Raw genomic sequence first — 21,045 nt, 5'->3', positions numbered from 1 at the left:
AACTGAGGTGTCAGGAATTTCTTCTCACAGAAGGCAATGAATCTCTGGGATTCACTATAGGTATTTAAAGAGAAGAAGGGTGTTTTGAATGGTTGGGAAATTGAGACTGGCACAGAAGAAGAGTTAAGGTCTGAGACAAATCAGTCATGATCCTATTGACTGGTGAGGCAGCCTGAGAGATGACTGCTCCTGCTCCTTGCTTTCTGACTGTTTACCTTGCCCTTTTTATTTCCACCTTTACTTCCTTCTCGTGTTTTCAAATGCATTAGTTTATCCAGATGCCTCCCTCAAAATATTTAAAATCCCATGAATTGCCCAATTTAGCCTTGTTGATGGGAAATAATAAGTTGTGGAACCCACTCTGCAATACAGTCCCTTCATATCACAGGCAGGTAGAATTCTGCAGCTAAAACAGTGGATAAACAAGGACAGGAAACCATGAACTAACTGCAGTACCCTTGAAAACTGTGTCCATTTCTGATATGGAAAGAAATGCTGAACATGCATAAGTCGGATCCTTAATATCAGAACTTTGATTCTTGAGAAATCATTGTATTAAATGGGGTTCAACCCAAAATGAGAGTCTAAGAGCCCTGTACAATATGGATGGATGGTTGGTTCTTTACTTGTGAAGATCAGGATGAAACTCCATCACTGTAGGATTTTTCCTCACACCTGCGCTGTGTAGGCTTTTAGTGAGGATTGGTGCAATTCCACTCCTTAGGCCACAATGGCGCTGTGAGCTGCGACGACGGCAGTGACCACAAGGCTGTAGGTTGAATATCGGAGTTTTCCTTTGCTTAGACAGACTGACTGACAAGGCTAATGAGTCCCATCTACCCGGGTTTGCAATCGGAGTGTCCTTTTCCTAGGCTGGCTGCCAACCAAGGCTGATGAGCATAGCCTTCCTGCCCAGATACACTGCTAGACACTCGTTTGCGCCATGACATAGCAAACTCAATAATAACAGGGATGCCATGTGAAGGCGTTGTTATGGGCACAGTGTGTAGGAGAGGCTATGGGAGACACTTTGTCTTCCTTTAGTGAGCAGGATGTCTAGCCAGAAATTAGCCGTCCCCTGTACAATATGACCAAGAGGGAAAATACATATATCATAAGGAACAGCAGTTTTGTGATTATGTAATGGTTTTGAAAAGCAGGTATTAAATTTTTTAAAAAACAGCAAATACTCAGCAAGTCCAGCAGTTTCTGTGATCTTAAGCCCTGATTATATCTGTAGCAGTGGCCCATTTGAACTCACTCAAGTTGTTCCAAACAATGAGAACCCCATCGCACAGTTTGTAGAGCCATGGCCTCACAGTGTCAGTTACTTGGAATCAACAGAAAGACATGCAAGTTGGTGGGTTAATTGGCTACTGTAAGGTACCTCTAATATAAGTAAGTATCTGTGGGAAGTTTTTGGGGACATGGGGAGAGTATATTGAGCTGAGTGTTGGACTGGTGTCTGTGGGTGATAGTCAGGGTCAAAGTGTTTGTTTCCACTCTGTTTAATTCCATTACCCCATGTGCTTTGAAGCTGATCTGAAGTCCGACAGATTGAAAATAATCAAGTGGTATGTGCTGAGAACTCTCAACATGGAGCTTGATACAGAAGTAATATGTTACAGATCACAGTGCCCCTGAGGTCAGAAATGCTGTAATTACTATCCCAGCTGCCTTTCTGCAAACCAGGCTGTCGTATCAAAAATATGACTGGTATTTCCCTTGGAACTCTGTCTACTCCATCATCAGATCTATAGTCAAAAGTACTGTAAAGATTAGTTGTACATTGTACCCTTTTTCCAGTCAAGGAGAATTCTGGCCAATTTTGCCTTAATTTCAATTTTGCCAACTCTAAACATTTCTAGTTTCAAAATTATTTTTCAGTGGATTGAAATTCTTGCTTTCTATTGCAGATGTGTAGCAGTTCAGTTGGGCAGATATGTTGTTACAGCCGTTTCAGATTTGCATCACTGTATATTCTGCACCTGTAACACTGTGATTTAAGTAAATACCCTGTCATTTGATTTTTAATGTAACTATATAATTCATTCATTTCTCAAGCTTTATCACATGCATAAAATCATAAGGCAGCTGTTCAAGCCACCACTTTTGTGCTAGCCTTTTGATGAATTTTTCAGTTTAGGTAATCTTTTAAGGATTTCATCCTTAATTCTTCAATTTAGGCCTCTTGAAGTAGCCAAATAATCCTTGGAAATTTTTCACAGAATTTTATTCGACCTGTTTGCTGCACCATTTATGTTCAATGTATTATTTTTGCTAGAAACTTTAAACTTCTTAAGGCTCATTTTGCAGCCTTTATGTAAAATTATCCTAAATGCTTAGTCAACATTTAGTAATGGCTTCTGCATTGATATAAAGGCAGTAAGTATTCCCAAGGTGAAGTAAAAGTATCTTAAGTATTCATACCTTTTATAATTCTGTATCTCAGGGGAACTAGCAGCTCCATTTACATAATGTTACCTCAGTATAGCACTGAACAACCAGACTAGATTGGTTGTTTGATTGGACATGTCCCTGTAACCTTGTGACTGAGAGGTGAAAGTTCTATCACTGAGTCAAGCTAGGACTTAATTAATAAGGTTTAGGAATAGACCTGGACTGAGTGGTAAGGCTGTTCTAGGGAGCTGTAAAGGAGAAGTGAGCCCAGGATTTGTAGATAAATTAGTATCTTAACCATTTCTCTTTGAGCGTGCTTTGAACAGAAACATGGGTGAATTACCATCTAGGATGGAATTGTCTATCGTTTTTGTAAAGATAAGGTTTAAAGGCCAAATATTATTTTACAGTTTTCTCTCAAATCTGGCCGATCAGTACTGTTGAACAGCTCAAATTAATTTCTTGTATTATTCAGAGAAATATGCTCATGTACTTTTCATGGGAATAACAAATGTATATTACTTTCAGCCATGGAATTCCATGAAAATCTGAACAATATTGGGGTTAAAGAAGGCCTTAAAGGAAGAAAACTTCAGAAAGCTGTTGAGAGTTTTACATGGAACATCACAATTCTTAAGGTATTATCACCATTATCATTATTTTATTATAAAAGATGCTGATTGAGATTATAGGCATTGCCTGATAAATAATACATTTTCTCTAAGCAGGCAAATTAAATCATTAAAAAATTAAAGGAATTTTTAGTTTTATAATTAAAGTGACAAAATACAAATTTGATAAGATTGTTTAGAATACATTTTGATATTGCTTATAGTGTTTAAAGTCTTATTTTAATGTAAATATGTTTTGAAGCCATTAAGAATATTCAGGACAAATTCATTAAGATAATTCCAGAAATGAAAAATTGTAGCTGCAACCTGAGATATTAAATACTGGGACTCTTTCCAGTGGATAAAGCGTAGAGTTGATTTAATGGGAGTTTTCAGAATAATGAAGGACTTGATAGATTAAATAAGGATGGTTTCTATCCTTGAATTATGGAACATCTTTTAAAAATGATCAAAAGGATATATGTAAAAGCATACTTGAAGATATAGTGAGACAGGTTTTGAATTGTTCTTTATAAAAGGCAATGCAAATACAATAGGCCAATGGCCTCCTACATTGAAAAAATTGTAGTTTTGTAGTCCAGACTGCAGGTAATTGAAAATGTGATAACAGAAGGTTGTTTTTTTTTACAGGTTAAAATTTGCAGATGTTTGGTAATGAATAAAAAGTTAACTTTACAATTAGCAATTTGAGTAAATCATAATTGTAAGTGAAATGTTTGACTTTGGATTCAAATTTGAAAATATGGTCATGAAAGTGAATGTGATAACCATTTATCTGATGATATGCCTCAACCAATTATATGAAAGTAGACTCCAGTTTAGAAAAGGTTGAATACTATTTATTACTTACTTTAACAATTACATTTAATTTAATATCGCTGATTATCACTTGATTTGAACTGTAATCTATAAGGGAAAAAATTGGCAATGCTCATGCAAACAACTGTGACTCAGAAAGAATCTAGTAATTAAAAACAAGTTTGATGCAGGAAGGATTCATGAACTGCATAGGAACTTCATAACAGCAGAATGAATGCCGTTTGTGATCTTGGAAATGTGTTTTTCCCCAGCTAATTCAGCAGTCACCCTAATGAATATATGTTCAGTTTCTTATCTATGTCTTTGAATCATTCCCTTTGTTGTGAAGAACAAATGCAGAGTTACAGATAAATGCTCATATGAGGCATAATATTTTTATTTGTGTTGTATCAGTATCATTCATAGAATGTACTGGTCATTCTTCAACATCAATCTTCAACACCAATCTTTATTTTTACTTTCTTTACTACTTGTACTATTATCGGTTATTATACTTTTATTACATTTCATTCCATCTTAATTTCTTGAGCAGTTTAAGGCCTAGGTTATTTTAACATCTGTGCACTATATCTAACTCAGCAGCAGCCCCCACTCACTTTAAGAAGGAATGTATTGATGTAAGAATGTGAATGGTTATAAACAGTTCAATATTATAAGTAGGTATAATATTTAATCTTGTAGTATTCATCAACCTTTCTTTGTCTGCTGTGGAGAAGCTATCAGCATGCAGCTCATTGCTATATGTGTTCAGGAGTCAAACCTGCATTCCTCCCACTCTGGCTAGGAGATAATTTTACAAAATCTTGCTACTTGCAGCAGTGATGTTTGGCTCACTGGTCAGTATGGAATTCACTTATAATCTAAAGTCCATTTTCTCTCTGCACAGTCAATACCACAGATATTGTTCATGAGCTCAATATGTTAGCCTGTACTATTCCCACATTCCTTTTGTGGATCATATAGTCTACTGTTACTCATTGACAGTTGCCCTCATCAGTCACGTCACACTTTACTTGTCTATTATAACATTTACCACTTGTAATACAAATTCATTTAATCCTCCTTATCTAAAGTGGAAAAATATGTATTTATGGAAAAACTAATATGATCTCAGAGCATTCCAAACACTTTATAGGCAACAAAGTTCTTCATCAAGTGTAGTTACTTCTATAATAAATGAAGCATGATAATTATTGATCGATTAAATAATTGAACAGCTACTCTGTCTTACAAGATGGCTAAGTGATAGATGTTTCCCAAGACAGTGGGTGAACTCTGGAATTGATCCCTGAGTCAATTTGACAATTACTCTTCTCTATTCTGACAAGGCTTCATGTTGAAAAAAAGAGTGTATATAAATTAACAGTGATCTGCAGTAATAATATCTGGACAAGTTTGAAAAGTAAGATTGATATTAAGTGGAGGGGAAGATGAGAGGAAGAAAGTCAACTGGTATTCTGATTGACAGCTAACTATCCTTTCTTTTATCTCTGTCTTTTAATGTATTATTGATAAAACTGTCACTGATGTTCAGACAAGTAGATTTTTTTTTAAGATTGATGAATTGAAATATGAGCAAGTGAAAACCATTTAAAATACAGTTTCTTTTCAATGAGTCGATGTTGCTAATAAATTGCACTGTACTGGTTCATTTTACAGTAGTTATGTGGTAGTACCGTTTTACTACATGGGATAGATTTTTGATGTAAGTGGGAAATTGTGAAGTAATTGACGTGCCAATCTTCATAATTGAAAGAGCTTAATACAGTATTGCAACCTAAAGATCCTTTGGCATATAAAAGAGATAGGTGAAATAGTGTCTCAATAAATAATTTCTTCTGTGGCTCTCTGTTGCAGTGGAGTTGGAGTAGGAAACAGAAGGGTCACAGATGTAGATTTGGACAAATCATTTGAGTGGAGAAAAGCTTGGAGTGGAAGCTAGAGCATCAGTCAACTACATGTTGGAGATCTAGAGTTATATTTTTAAGCCAAAGTAGACCTACCCAAAATTAGTTTCCTGGGAACAGAAGAAAGCCCCACGAATACTCTGAGGATTCTCCTCTTAATAATAACCTGTTTAGGTGCCTCTATTCATTTGATGGTCTGGAAGGAAAAACTCCTGAGGAACAGCTTTTCATGATACACATAAATGTTGCACTCTGCAATATATTTCCAGGCTGATCATCCATTTCAAATTCAGTCAGATCAGATGTGAAAATAATCAAATGTGCTCTTTAATCCTGTTGGATAAGATGCAGACAAGATGCCAAGGATATCCTTCCACCTGTTCTTTGAGATAATTTGAGATTTCTTATACCTGAAAGAACAGTGTAACATCTCATTCCAAAGGGAAGACTTCCAGCTTTGCAACATTCTCTGGCTCCTGCACCAGCCTGACAGCATAGGCTTTGGGGTTTGAGTCCCTGGAGTGAGATTTATCCACCAGCCTTACAACAATAGCGTGTCGGCCCCATTGCCTCTGGTGCTTTGGTTTTCTACCACGTTTAAAATACGTGCAAATTAGTAGGTTAATTGGACACTATATGTTGGTCTGAGTGTGTAGAAGAGTGGTAGAGTTAGTAGAAGATGGGGAAGATAAAATAGATTAGAATAAAATAAGTGCTTGGTACTTAGCATAGACTTGGTGGACTGAATAGCCTGTTTCCTTCCTTTATCTATGACTCTCAAGTAATCTGAAATTAATTCTCCTTTTGGTTTGACTCTTATCAGTTCCTTACAAAGAGTACATATTATGATAGTGCTAGGGTAGAGGTATAGTGCTATGCCTTAGCATATTCTAAAGTGTAAGGGCCAAGAAATTTTGCTGCATGGTGCAATGTTTAAATAATCTCCAAATGTGACCAGATGCAATGTACAATCATAGCCCACTATACATATGACATGTATATGCACTGAGGGCAGTTGGGATTTGCTGTGCCATCAATTGGTATTTAATGCATGATTGATGCCAAATAGAATTAAGGATACAGTTTTAAAAGAGTACAGAAGCAAAGTGACCTGGGGGTATGTGTGCACAAGTAATTGAAAATGGCAGGGCTAGTTGAGAAAGCAGTTAAGTATTATGAGCCTAATCATAGAGTACAAATGTAGATGTGTAATGCTGAATCTGAATAAAACACTGGTATAGTCTCAACTGGAATGTTGTGCGCAATTCTACCTGCTACATTGCAGGGAGGGTGTGAAGGGTCCAGAAAAATTTTACAACAATGGTTTTGGGGATGAGTGACCATAGTTACAAAGATTGATTAAAGATCTGGAACTGTAATGCTGAGGAGAAATTGGACATAAGTGTATAAAGTGATTAGGGTTTTGCATAGAGTGGATAGTGGGAAGCTGTCTGTGTTTTTGAAGGGATTGGGGACTACAGTATATACGGACAGGAGCAAAGCACAAAGCAAGGGAATTGACAGAGCCATGAGGAAGAACTGTTTTACAGGATGTCTTTAGAATTTGAAATGCAGGTTATGCTATGGTCTTCAAGAGGGAATATAGAGTAAAGAAATATTTGTAAGGCCACAGAGAGATGGTCGATTTCGGAAACTAGCCAGCCAGCATGGTCCTGAAGCAATTGATCTCCTCTAGTGCACCACCAGTCAATGATGACCTTTTCCTTTACTGTATATGCCTGATTTTCAAATGGCACACACAGCAGAAGCAGGTCTGATCTACAGAGTTGCAGTCTGCTTCTGCATTATTGTTGGGATATACAGGAATAAAGAAACTTTCAAGATGAGTTGATCTTTGCTAAAATATGTTACTGTTCTCTATAATGGCACTCAGTGATTTTCTTATCCCCAATGCCCATCACCCATGCATTTGCTCCCAGACCCTGAGATAGGTTTAACTTCCCTTCAGATTACACTATAGCTCCTCATGTCACTCTCTCCATCCCTCACTCCAACAAACTTTCATTGGTTCGTTCCCACTGACTATCCTCATCCTTCTCCACTTTATTTTCTCCAGTATACTTAATAATTCCAGCAACCCAGCTTCCCTCCCAGTTTTCCCCACCCTATTCCAAACTGCTCTTATTCTGTGATCTTCTCTATCCCTCTGATGCCTTCATCATCATCCTCCATTACTCACCCTAGCCTCATCCTGGTTCACATGGTTCACTTCACATTCCCAGTGGTCTCCTCCCTTCCCCTGTACTTCTCACTGGACCCCCACAACTTTCTCCTCAAACAGCCTCTCTCCTATACCCCTCTCCCCCCATCACCCCCATTCCTTTCCTGCAGTTATGGTACTCCCCTGACCTTCCATTCCTAAGATCTTGTCTCAAATCCTCTGAATTAATTTACTGTGATCTTTCTTCACCAATTCCCACATATTGTCAAACAAGCTCTATTATGCATCATGTGAGTAAGTGATCAGCTCATCTCAATACGTGAAAACAGCACTCATTTCCAGACCAAAGAATATTTTGATATCACTGTCATTATTGTGCTACAAGACTTCTACACTTTCTATTTATTGTGTTTTCCCCAGTTCTTTTCATACAGGAGGATCAGAGAGTTAGAAGCTATTCACATGCCTTTAATTATTATAACTTATTTTCTTAAAAGTTTTGAGACAAATCCATTACACTTTTGCCTTGCAGTAATAAACTTGTCACAATTAAAGTCAATGGCTTAGAAATTTTTGATGCACTGGTACCAAAACACAAAAAAAAATCACAGAATAAGGATATGCTTCTTTATGAAGTTATCGTTGTGTATTGCTTCATGTTAAGTGTGTTAACTTCCAGTTTTGCACTCTTCATGGTGACATCTGCTAATCCCCCAGAAAGTGCAAGAGACAGTGATAAGGGGTGGGAGAGCACTCAAAGCCTGTGATCAGGGGTGACCCATGCACCTACAGTCAGTTGGACCCAGTGAGTCTACAAGTTGAGGACTTGGCAAATCATGTTTACTCATTCATGGGCCTCCATTTTTACAACAGCTTGGTGAGACTGATCTACTTACTGAAGAAAATTCCATGGGAAGGATTGTTTGGTGATAGCAATAATGTTTCAGTGGGGCAGTTTAAAACATATATTTCCCTCACTTCAGCATGAAGTTTTCCTCACTTTTTTTGAGTTAATTATAAAGGTTGCAATTCATGTCTTCTTGACTCAATGTGTGTCATTAAAAACTTCAGTGAACCATGCTCATGGTTATCACCTGGGAACAATATACTGCTGGAATTAGCAAGATCTGTGCCAGAAGTGTGCAGTTTACCTACATAAAATGGGCACAAGCAAGCTGGAAGATATTGAGAATATTTTCAAGAGACATTAAGACCTTGGTTAAGGAAAAAAGTTGGTGCATAGCAGGTAGGAACAAATAAGGATCTTATGGAGAATAAGAAATACAAGATAATACTTAAAAAAGAAATCAAGAGGGCTAAAAGAAGGCCTAGCAAACAAGGTGAAGGAGAATCCTAAAGGCTTCTACAGATATGTTAAGAGCAAAAGGACTTCAAGGACAAAATTGATCCTCTGGAAGATCAGAATATGTGGAGCCAAAAGAAATGAGGGAGATCTTAAATGGATTTTTTGCATCTGTGGGAGACAGACACAGAGTCTATAGATGTGAGGCAAAGCACAAGCAAGGTCATGAACCTTATACAAATTATAAAGGAGGAGGTGCTTGTTGCCTTGAGGCAAGTTAGAGTGGATAGATCTCCAGGGCCTGACAAGGTGTACCCTTGGACCCTTTGGGAGTCAATTGCAAAAATTATCGGGGCACTAGCAGAGATATTTAAATCATCCTTAGTGACAGGTGGTGTATCAGAGGATTAGAGGATAGCTAATTTTGATCCAATGTTTAGGAAAGGCTATAAAAATAAACCAGATAATTGCAGGCCGATGTACCTGACATCAGTGGTGGGAAAGTTATTGGAAGGTATTCTAAGGGACTGGATATATGTCAATATATAGTCAGCATGGCTTTGTACATGGTAGGTCATATCTAAACAGTCTTACAGCGTTTTGGGGGGAAGTTACCAGGAAAGTTGAGGAAGGCAATGCAGTGGATGTTGTCTACATGGACTTTGGCAAGGCATTTGACAGGGTCCTGCTTGAGAAGTTGGTCAAGAAGGTTCAGCACAGCATTGAAGATGAAGTAGTAAATTGGGTTAGACATTGACTTTGTGGGAGAAGCCAGAGAGTAATAGCAGAGGGTTGTCTCTCTGACTGGAGGTCTGTGACTAGTGGAGTGCTGCAAGATCATTGTTGTTTGTCATCTATACCAATGATCTGGATTATATTATGGTTAACTGGATCAGCAAATTTGCAGATGACACCAAGATGGGAGATGTAGTGGACAGTGAGGAAAGCTATCAGAGCTTGCAACAGGATCTGGACCAGCTGGAGAAATGGGCTGACAAACGGCAGAGGGAATTTAATGCAGACAAGTGTGAGGTATTGCACTTCAGTAGGGCCATTACTAGAAAGATACTAACTAGTATGGACAGAATATTAGCTGACTGGCAGAAGGCAAAGTGGGAATAAAGGGGATCTTTTCCAGGTAATTTCTGGTGACTAGTGGAATACAGTGTAGTTTGGTCATTCACTTTGATAGAAGGAATAAAGGCACAGGCTATTTTTGAAATGGAGATTAAATTTAGAAATCTAGATGCCAAGAGACTTTGGACTCCTTAGTGTAGGATTCCCTAAAGGTTAACTTGCAGGTTCAGTTGATAGTAAGGAAGGCAAATTCAATGTTGGCATTCATTTCTTGAGGACTAGAATATAAAAACAACAATATAATTCTGAGAATTTATAAAGCATTGAGCAGGCCACATTTAAACTATTGAGAACAGCTTTGGCTCCATATTTAAGAAAATGTGTGTTGACATTGGAGAGGGTCTAGAAGATGTTTACAAGAAAGATCCTGGAAATCAAAGGGTTAATATATGAGGAGTGTTTGATTGCTCTGGGCCTGGACTCATTAGAATTTGGAAGAATGAAGAAGAACCTCATTTAAAGCCACCAAATATTGAAAGATCTAGATAGAGTGGGCAAAGAGAGGATGTTTCCGATAGTTTGAGAGTCTAGGACCAGAGGGCACAGCTTCGGAATACAAGGACATCCTTTTAAGACAGAGGTGAAGAAGAATTTCTTTTGCCCCAGGGTGGTGGATGTGTGGAATTCATTGGCATAAATGGCTGTGGAGACAAAATCATTGAGTATATTTATAGTGGTGATTGATAGGTTCCTGATTAGTAGGGGCATTAATAGTTATAAGAAAAGGGCAGAAGAAGGTTCTGTGGTTGAGAGGGAAAATAAATCAGTTGTGAACAAAAGCTGAACAGATTCTCTGGGCCAAGTAGCCTAATTCTTCTCCTATGTGTTTATAGTATGTTACAACTTTTAAGTCTAGAGCAGACATTATGCTAAAGATATATTTTTCTTCAAATAGTTGACATGCTCTATAAAATAATGGGATGTTTCACTAGTTCTGAAAACATGGTCTATTGTGAAGGCCTCACCCAACAGATTTGGGTGACTGCCTCCTCAGAGTTGCCATGACAGCCAGTCCAGTCAAATAAGCTGTCATTGACGTTGGCAACAACTCAATTTTAAATAACAATACCATTAAAATGTTTAAATTCTTTCTTGGAGCCTATTTAAGCAACTTCTCAACACTTGTCCTCTCACCACCCTTCCTCCAGGCAGGACAGAAATAGAGTTCCCTTCCATATCTGGCACATCAAACTTCATCACTTCTGCCAATTGCAATAGGGTCTCTCCACTAGGATTAACTTCCCCTCCTCACTTCTTTCTGCCTTCTGCTGGGACCATTCCCTCCATAAATCCCTGGTCTGTTCAAACCTATTAATTCATCCTTCCCTGACCCCCTGGTACTTACTCCTGCAATGGCAGAAGGTGCAATACTTGTTACTACACCGCTTCCCACCAACATCCCAGGGACATGACCAGACCTTACAAGATTCAAGTTTCCCTCCTGCTGCAATTGATGCTCCTAGTATGGCCTTATCTACGTCAGCAAAACCAGGTATAGAGTAGACCACTGGTTTGCAGATCACCTGTGTTCTGTCTGCAATGGCAACTCCGAGCTCCCAGTTGCATGCCATTTCAGCTCCCCTTTCTACTCCCACACCAAGCTGTTCATCCTTCACCTTCCCCCACTGCCAGGGCGAGGTCCAATGAAAACTAGGAGATCAATACTTCATATCAAATCTGGATACACTACAGCCCAATAGTATAAACATTACATTTACTATTTTCAGATAAGTTTCCCCCTTCCCTCTCCTCCCTTCCCCCTCCCCCTTCCAGCCTTTCCCCTCCACCTTCTCCCTCTCTCACACTCACTCTCTCTCCACCCTCCCCACCTACCCCTCTCCTCTTCTCTTCTCCCACCTCTCCCCCCTCAATGCTCACCCTCTACCCCCTCTCTGCCTCTCACCTCCCTCTCTAGAGTCCTCCCTAACAAATTTTTTGTTCCCTTCGCCACACAACCCCCAGCCCCCATCACACATTTTGTCTCCCTCCCCCATCTGGTTCCATCCATCTACTACTCACTCATTTCACACAAAGGATTCCCACTCCCATTTGGTTCCATCTTACTTATTAAATTCCAGCATTTGTAGCCATTGGGTCCCCATTAATCATCCTCCAGCTTCTCTCCACCACCCCATTCTCCCACCTGCCTTCTTTTTTTACCTTGTCTGCTGCAACCTATCACCTAACTATCTCTCTTCCACTCCAACCCTCTCTTCCCTCACTTACCTTCTGACCCCTGCCTCTTCCTTCTCTGTTTACTGGCTCTCTCTTCTGTTTACTAGTTATCTCCCCTCTCCACTGTCGTCCACAACCTTGACCTGAAACATCGACAAGTCATTTTCCTCCATACAGATGCTACCCACCTTGCTGATCCCCCAACAGTTGCTTTTTCCTGTGATTTGGCATGCAACTGGATTTCCCCCCTTTTGGGCACAGTGATCCAGGATCTGTTTGTGGACATCATATCTGAAATTTATTGGTGCTTCTGTTTCAGAGTAGGCAAAAGAATGTTGCTGAATACAGTGATTCAGTTATGTAGTCACTTAGCACACCCACTAGAGTTAAAAGCCAAGCCTGGAAACTTTTCCTTCCGTTCCACACCTTCCCACTGTCTACGGCAGTAATCCATGTACCTATGACTTCCAGTGTACCATTTGGGGATGTAAAAATTGGATGCAGTCTTTGGTCTGATCTTTCTACAAAAATCATATCAACTTTTAAACTTTAAGGAGTTGCTAGGTATGGTCAGATTTTAAAGTAAAATACCCAACTCAAACCTAGCTAGCATAAATACTTATTTCAAATATACCGTACAATAAATTTAAAGTGCAAACAGGGCATGCCCTTGTAATATCTTAACTATGATTAATTTTAGATAACTTGTAATGCTAATCACAAGCTAATTTTAAATGGGGACAAGCTTATTTCATTGCATTCAATCAAACATTACAAGGCCAACTACCACCTCATTTACAGTATCTAATTGCTTTCTTTATTGATTCCAGGGATTTGCCAAGAAGCTGATCGATGGAATCTTCTTAGGATTCCTCAGCGTTACATTTGTAGTAGTCACTTGGATCTTTGCCAAGTTGGACCTGGCAAGAGATCTGACACCCTCATTCATTCAGTAAGAATTTTAGGGCAGAAGACAGAAAGTTAAAATTACTGTATGAAAATTATTTTGCTTTAATTTCATATTATTAATTATTGGTTTATTTTTTAGCATTTTAGTTAACTTTTTTAAAAAAATTTAGTTATACCAATTATAACACTTCTAGTTGTTTCTGAAAGAGAGAGATATTTCAAATGCACTACAATTCAAATTTAGTTTTTACAGTTGATAGAATTCTGCTGCTAGCTTTGCCAGCTGTCAAAAAATGGAAGGGCTCTTCAGTGACAAAGCCTCTTCATTGCCACATGATTGTCTATTGCCATTAGGGCAATGCTCTAGATTCCACGATGCACCAGACCAGTAAGATTGACCTTCTACAAACAAAGTAACATTCTATCTCAGTTTCCCTCCTGTATCTTGGCTGTATACACTCGATACATGTATCAACTACTTGCTTAATTTAGTCTTTGTGAACTATTTACTCTCTACAGGGGCAAGCTGATTTGCTGAAAAGTGCTAAAATTGAAGCATTGGAGAACCTGAAGCAAATTCATTACGCTGCAGTGTCTTGTGGTCTGAATAAGCCAGGCACTGGGAATACAGAATCTTCCAAGCCAAGGAGAAGCCTAGAGGCCATACCTGAGAAGGAAAGTGTGGAGGTTGGAGCTAGGGATCGAGCTGCAGAATCTCGCCAGAATACGATTGAAAAATCTGTCAAAGCCACCAAATGAAGACAATCACATGGAACTTTTGTTTGCACTGGAAAGCCCGCTTGGGTTGGTTGGTTTTCGTACTTTGGCAATTCTAAAGCACAATTCTCGTTCTTGGTATATTGTGACAAATGGAGCATTGAATGTAACACTTCTCCAAGTGAAAATATGCTACTAGTGATGGAAAATTTCTACTGCTTTAAACAAGTAGTAGACATGCCACTGAATGTTCATCTGCCAAACTATTGTGTGTATATATGTCACAAATAAATCTGTTAAAGTGTAACTTTTTTTCTAATAACTTATGCTGCCTTTTTACATTCTTTTTGTAAATGTAACATTTCTCTAGATATCTAAATGACATGCCTGAATTTAAATGCAAAATGGTTGTTATACAGAAGAATATGTAAAGTATATATAAATACAATGAAGTGTCTGTAGTGAAGCCACTGAATGATTGCAAAGATTGTTGAGCCATAAGTGGAATCATTGTATCGTTGATTATGGTCACTGAGTTTCAGTGCACTTTACAATGACCATTAATCAAGAAAAAGCTGGAAAAAGTTACTGTAAATTCTGCTCTTTAGAGATGATTGTTAATGTTAAAAATACATTTGAAGTGCTTGTACCCAGCGTCTGGTGACCAAATAGACAGCAGCTTTTAGCAAGTTGTTGTAATGTGTATAGCTATTATTTCATTAAATGGAAAGGTTAGGCTAATTAATTTCAACAAGAAATTATTTCCAAGTCAGTCAGTTAGTCATTCAGTGCATTGCCTGTAGCCATGATCTTCCATTGTGCTAAATGTACGTGATTCACTTTGAAAGAAGGGAAATACTTTGACCTCTCTTTCACAAGAACAGGAGTAGGCCTCCAGACCCCTCAAGCCAACCCATTAGGATCATGGCTGATCTATTCCAGTCTCAGCTCCTCTTCTATCCCAGTTCCCTATAATCCAGAATTCTTCTACCTTTCAGATATTTACCCTATCTCCATTTTTAATTTTATCTAATGATCTGGTCTCAACCAATCATGGGGGTAGAGAGTCCACAACCTTCTAGGAGTAGCAATTTCTACAACTCCGTTTTAAATGACCATCCCCCTCATTCTGTAGTTGTATCACTTGTTCATGACTCTCTCACTAGTGGAAACATCTCAACATCCACCCTGTCAAGCCAAGACCATGATCTTACACGTTTGAGTAAGGTCACCCTTCATTGTTCTAAATTCCAAGGAATGCAGACTCAGCTCTCCAGCTCCTGTTGATAGGGCAAACATCTCATTCCCAGGAATTAGCCTCTTCTAGCTCTGTGAATTACTTGAAAATGGTCGTATAATATAAAATGTTAATTTCATCATTGTTGACAGTCTTGAATCAATCAGAAGTTGTTGGGTTTGTTTAGAGCAAAGCAGCAACAAACATTTGCATTTTTAAAAAATAAAGTCCATGCGAAATCCACCAATTTACTGGTCTAGTGTGCAAAGTAGTTCAGTTGTTGTTGCAGACCTTTGTTCAGGGCTTTTAGGTATGGTGTGATAGGGAAAAATTCACTGCTACATATATAAGTTGTATTATCAATGACAAGTGATAAAAGACCGAAGAGAACTTTTACTAAACATCACCCCTTTCGATCAAAAAGTGCGTGAAAGTTGCATAAGCCTTACAATCACTGTACGATCTTTCTAGCTAACCCTGAAGATAATTATTTTTCAATTACCAATCCATCAAATGTTTTAATCTTTTCTGCTCTTTGATTCTACTAGTTTACAAGACACTGCATTATAAGGCAATGGCTAATGCATACACCATTGTAATCAGTCCTCTCCCTAAACTGTATTCTTTGCTCTTAATATTTATGATCATTGGGAAATATTATTAGGGTTCAACTAATCTATGTAATTATTTAGTAACCACTGTGAGTTTATTTTCAGAAGTTCTTAAAATTTATTTTTGCAGTGAGAGAGTAGACTTTCTTGTGCAATCACATGGTAAAAAGGATTACATCAGTGCTGTTCATCAAGGAGGGTCAGGTGAACTCATGTTGCAGCTCACATCCCTCTGTTCAAACTTCATTTACGCATTGTGACTACAGTCAGTGAAAGTCTATCCTGCAACGTCTTGTCAGCATCAGTTTTCTTGTTTTCCCTTTCACTGCTTTCAGTGTTTTTGAACAACTGTCTGAATTGTGCTAAGAACTCCAGGCACAGCCTTGCACACACTCTTCACTTGCTGTAATTTCTTATTTTGTTGGAATCCTCCATTACTTTACCTTGAGAGGAAAACATCACCATGTTTCCATCCCTCCTAACACTTTGACTTATTGCCCTTAAATGTTTGCATTTCACAAGCTACTTTATTTGGATTCAAAAAACCCTGGAAATCGATGTTTTCTCATTACTGGCTGCACCCTAGCATGATACAGCAGATTTTTCATTCATAATAACCCAGGTATTGAAGTTCTTGGAATGAAATTTGAATAGTTTCTCTGAAAGCAGGTGATAACCTTTGCCATTCAATGAAGACAAATCTAACACCATGAAGCTTATTTGTACTTCACCTCCCCTCATAGAACAACTCCTTATCCCTCAGAGTCCTCAAGTGAAATTAGGCAAAGAAATCTTTCCTTAGTTATAGAGATCCGAATGGACACAGTTCTCCAGATGTTGTTTAACCAAAACTCTGCATAGTTCCATAAAGTTTTCCATATTCTTATCCAACCCACGTGAAGTAAAGGCAAGAGATCCACTTGCCAAGAAAATACTCTATTTAGTACTTTGTCCTTAGCTTATGGAGTTTATATGGCTTTAAAATCTGGAAAATCTTCACTATTCCATTTTTCTTCCTGTTTATATAAACAAATTATTTTTCAGTCACATCCAAAAGCAGTAAGTTTGCCATTGCAAATTTGTCATCTATTAGACCTGCCACTTGATTTTCCCCTGGATCAGTACATAAGAGGATGAAATGTAATGTCTGAAAATGTGATAGATGACCCGTTTGTTTACCATTAACAGATTTTTATCGTGCATTCACTTATTTTGGGTGTCCTAAATTTTCAAAGTTCAATTTGTAAAGCTTAGCTTACTTAAGAACTGAGATCAGCAAATTGGGTCTCAATGTACAATTTTCAGCATATCTCTAATCTGTTTCCCATCTTTAATTCCTTGATTTTCTGTACAGCTTATTCTTTATGAGTGCCTGTATTTATTAGTAATATATTCTAAACAAAAGTATGTTTTCTGGCTTGAGGAAGGGAATCAGCTGCCACTAAATTGAAACATTATTATGTTAAGAGAAGTACAAGAGGTCAGTAATAATATTTTCTATAATACAGTCTATTTTCTTGCAATTGGTAGATACTTTAAATAAATCAAGTCTTATTTTGGCAATGTCTTAGTGCTGTAGATGATCATGCTGATCCTCCATCTCTATATAGGACAGATTCTACTAAGTAACACTTAAAACATCATTTGCAAATCTCAAATCAGAAGATCAATAGTAGGACCCATTCCAATGAATTAATTAACAATTTAACTTTGTGAGTTTGGCACTAACTCCTTTAGGCTGTCCATTAAACTTAGTTGCATCAACTGGGTACATATTGTCAACTAGACCATGTCTGATGAAGGAGAAAAAGATTACCCTAACAGTGTTGCATATTTGAACTGAGCCACATTTTGCCCGTCCACATCTGAGCCATGCAGGTGTGATAATGATCAGTATTACTAAAGGAAAGATAATGTTTAAACTACTTATTGTAAGCTTTGCATGCGTATTGATCCATGACTTAGTTGCTTAAGAGACGTGATGTACAAAAACTTGCACAGGAAGATGGTTTTACTAACTTTGCAAACAAAGAAAATCAATGCTCTTAATGCAGATGTTTTTTATTGTTACATGACTATCTGAAATTCAACCAAACATTTTTAGAATCATCAAATCAACAAAATGTAACAAAACATAATTTAAAAAACCCATGCAACCTTTGTCAAGTAATTTTAAATTAATGATTTTGATTAATCTATTTTACTGTAAAACAGTAAATTTTAGAATGCAGTGCATAGAATTTGTATATAGTCCTACCTAATTTTTGGACATCAAAGAGAAAATTAAGGAAGGGAGCTGCTATGTAATTATTTCACAATACAAGAAAATGGAGTCCTCCAAATCTCAATTAAACAAATAAAGTAAGGCATCCAATCAAGTCTGGAGTTGATAAATTCCTGAAAATTAATTTTAAGGATTGCATTTATTAAAGACTGTATAATCTGCAGGTTGCAAAACATTAATATATATTTTCATTGTATATTTATAAATGATATATAAAACAATAGTCCTGGACATTGCATAAAAAATATTAGGTCATTATGATTAATACTATGTATGATAAGTTTAACTTGGGAAAGTGAGACATTGTAATTAGTTGTGTTTTGCCAGAATACTGGAGTTTTTTTTTAAAGGATTCATATATAAGAAAATACTGTAAATAATTAATAGGGAGACAAACATAAGCGATGTTTCAGATTGATAACCTCCAATCACAAGTTCATTGTAAATATTCATGTTGATGGGAATACAGTTCTTTGCTCCCTGCTGTCTGTGATACAAAACCACAATACTTTTATCTGTTCACTTGGGCCAGTAAAAGTGAACTTTTAATTAGCATAATTGCTTTTGATTTCTTGCCAAAAATTTATTTCATTGACTCTTTGCTATGATGTGACCTACCAGATTGAGAAGAAATGCCACTAGTTTACCTATTATACAACAATACTGTGAAGAAATGTTGTTTTATTAAAAGTTAATTTGAAATCAATTGTTCTGCTTTAATACTACATTCATATTATATATTTAAAGTAAAATATGGTATTGTCAGATTAAAATGCTGTTTCCAAAACAGTACTGAAATCATTTACTGACCTTAAATAGTATAGAGCAAATACTTAATATTAAGAGCATGGTTTCATTATAGGGCATCTGTTATATTGATTTAATTCCATGATCAGCTGACCTAATGTGTAATGGTTTGCAAGAAAACAGAGTATTTTGATATCGAAGAATATTGGAAACCACTGATTTCCTAAAGAACAATTTATTTCAAACTCACATTTTTAAGCAGTTCCTCAGCATTAACATAACAATTCAGAAAGAAGCTGAGGATAACTTGTTTACTCTATTTCCTTGGGTTTTGAGATGGCCCAGAGGGTGATGTGTTAATCTGTAATCCACAGGTAAGGGTGAGTAAGTGGGTGGCTTGAGAGATGGTATACTCTGGCCTCTTAATGCTCCAGGTAAAATGACTCACTCCAGGGTGCACAAGGCTGGAAAGAATGAATGAATGAAATGACTTTATTTCTTACATCCTTCACATACATGAGGAGTAAGAGACTTTACATTATGTCTCCATCTAAATGTGCAATCATAATAATTTATAATAAATAGAACAGTCAAAAATACACACAGATCAGTGTGAGTTAATCAGTCTGATGGCCTGGCAAAAGAAGCTGTCCTGGGGCCTGTTGGTCCTGGCTTTTATGCTGCGGTACCATTTCCCAGATGGTAGCAGCTGGAATAGATAGTGGTTGGGGTGACTCGGGTCCCCAATGATTCTTCGGACCTGTCTTTGTAAATGTCCTGAATCATGGGAAGTTCACAACTACAGATGTGCTGGGCTGTCCACACCACTCACTGCAGAATCCTGTGATTAAGGGAGGTACAGTTCCCATACCAGGCAGTGATGCAGCCAGTCATGGTGCTCTCAATTGTGCCCCTGTAGAAAGTTCTTAGGATCTGGGGGCCCATGCCAAACTTCCTCAACTGTTTGAGTTGCGTTTTTCACCACACAGCTGATGTGTACAGACGATGTGAGGTCCTTGGTGATGTGGATGCTGAGGAACTTAAAGCTGTTCACCCTCTCAACCCCTTGATCCATTGATGTCAATAGGGGTTAGCCCGTCTCCATTCCTTCTGTAATCCAACCAACTCCTTTGTTTTTTCAACATTGAGAGAGAGGTTGTTTTCTTGACACCACTGTGTTAGAGAGATGACTTCTTCCCTGTAGGCCACCTCATTATTGTTTGAGATTAGGCCAATCAATGCAGTGTCATGGGCAAATTTAATTAGAAGATTAAAGCTATGGGTGGCAACACAGTCATGGGTATACAGGGAGTAAAGGAGAGGACTTAGTACATAGCCCTAAGGAGCTCCTGTGTTGAGAGTCAGAGGGGTGGAGGTGAGGGAGCCCGCTCTTACCACCTGCTGGCGATCTGACAGAAGTCCAGGTTCCAGCTGCATAAGGCAGGGTCAAGGCCGAGGTCTCTGAGCTTCCTGTTGAACCTAGATGAATTATGGTGTTGAATGATGAACAGCATTCTCACATAAGCATTCTTCTCCAGATGTGTAAGGACGGTACGTAGAGCAGTGGCTATTGCATCATCTGTTAATCGGTTGTGTTGGTAGTTGAAATGTAGGGGTCCAGTTTGGGTGGTAGCAAGCTGCAAATGTAATCCTTGACTAGCCTCTCAAAGCATTTGCTTATTATTGAGGTGAGAGCAACAGGACGCCAGTCATTCAGGCATGTTACCTTGGTCTTTTTTGGTACAGGGACAATAGTGGATTATTTGAAGCAGGAGGGCACTCTACACTGGAAGCGGGGGAGATTAAAAATGTCAGGAAACACAGCTACCAGTTGTGCTACACATACCCTGAGTACTCGCCCTGGGATGCCGTCTGGTCCCGCAGCCTTGCAAGTGTCCACTAGTTGGAAACATTTACGTACCTCAGCCTCAGAGATGACCAGGTATCATGTCGTAGCAGTGGTTTTCCTTGGAGGATCAGAGTTA

General features: G+C 38.1%; 1 protein-coding gene across 1 annotated transcript in view; it reads left to right on the top strand.

The window, feature by feature from the left end:
* The window catches only part of LOC132395559 (inactive phospholipase C-like protein 2), a 224,772-nt gene extending 205,736 nt beyond the window's left edge, over positions 1–19,036 (top strand). Inside the window, exons 5-6 of the mRNA XM_059972348.1 lie at positions 2,929–3,038; positions 13,984–19,036. Of these exons, the coding sequence (XP_059828331.1) occupies positions 2,929–3,038; positions 13,984–14,223 (350 nt within the window). The 3' untranslated portion in view covers positions 14,224–19,036. The remainder of the gene's footprint in view (positions 1–2,928; positions 3,039–13,983) is intronic.
* The last annotated feature ends 2,009 nt before the right edge of the window (positions 19,037–21,045 follow it).

Source organism: Hypanus sabinus, chromosome 6 (genome assembly GCF_030144855.1).
Source record: "Hypanus sabinus isolate sHypSab1 chromosome 6, sHypSab1.hap1, whole genome shotgun sequence".
Taxonomy (NCBI): Eukaryota; Metazoa; Chordata; class Chondrichthyes; order Myliobatiformes; family Dasyatidae; genus Hypanus; species Hypanus sabinus.
The sequence above is the reverse complement of the archived record's forward strand: the minus strand, read 5'-3'. Positions and strand labels throughout refer to the sequence as shown.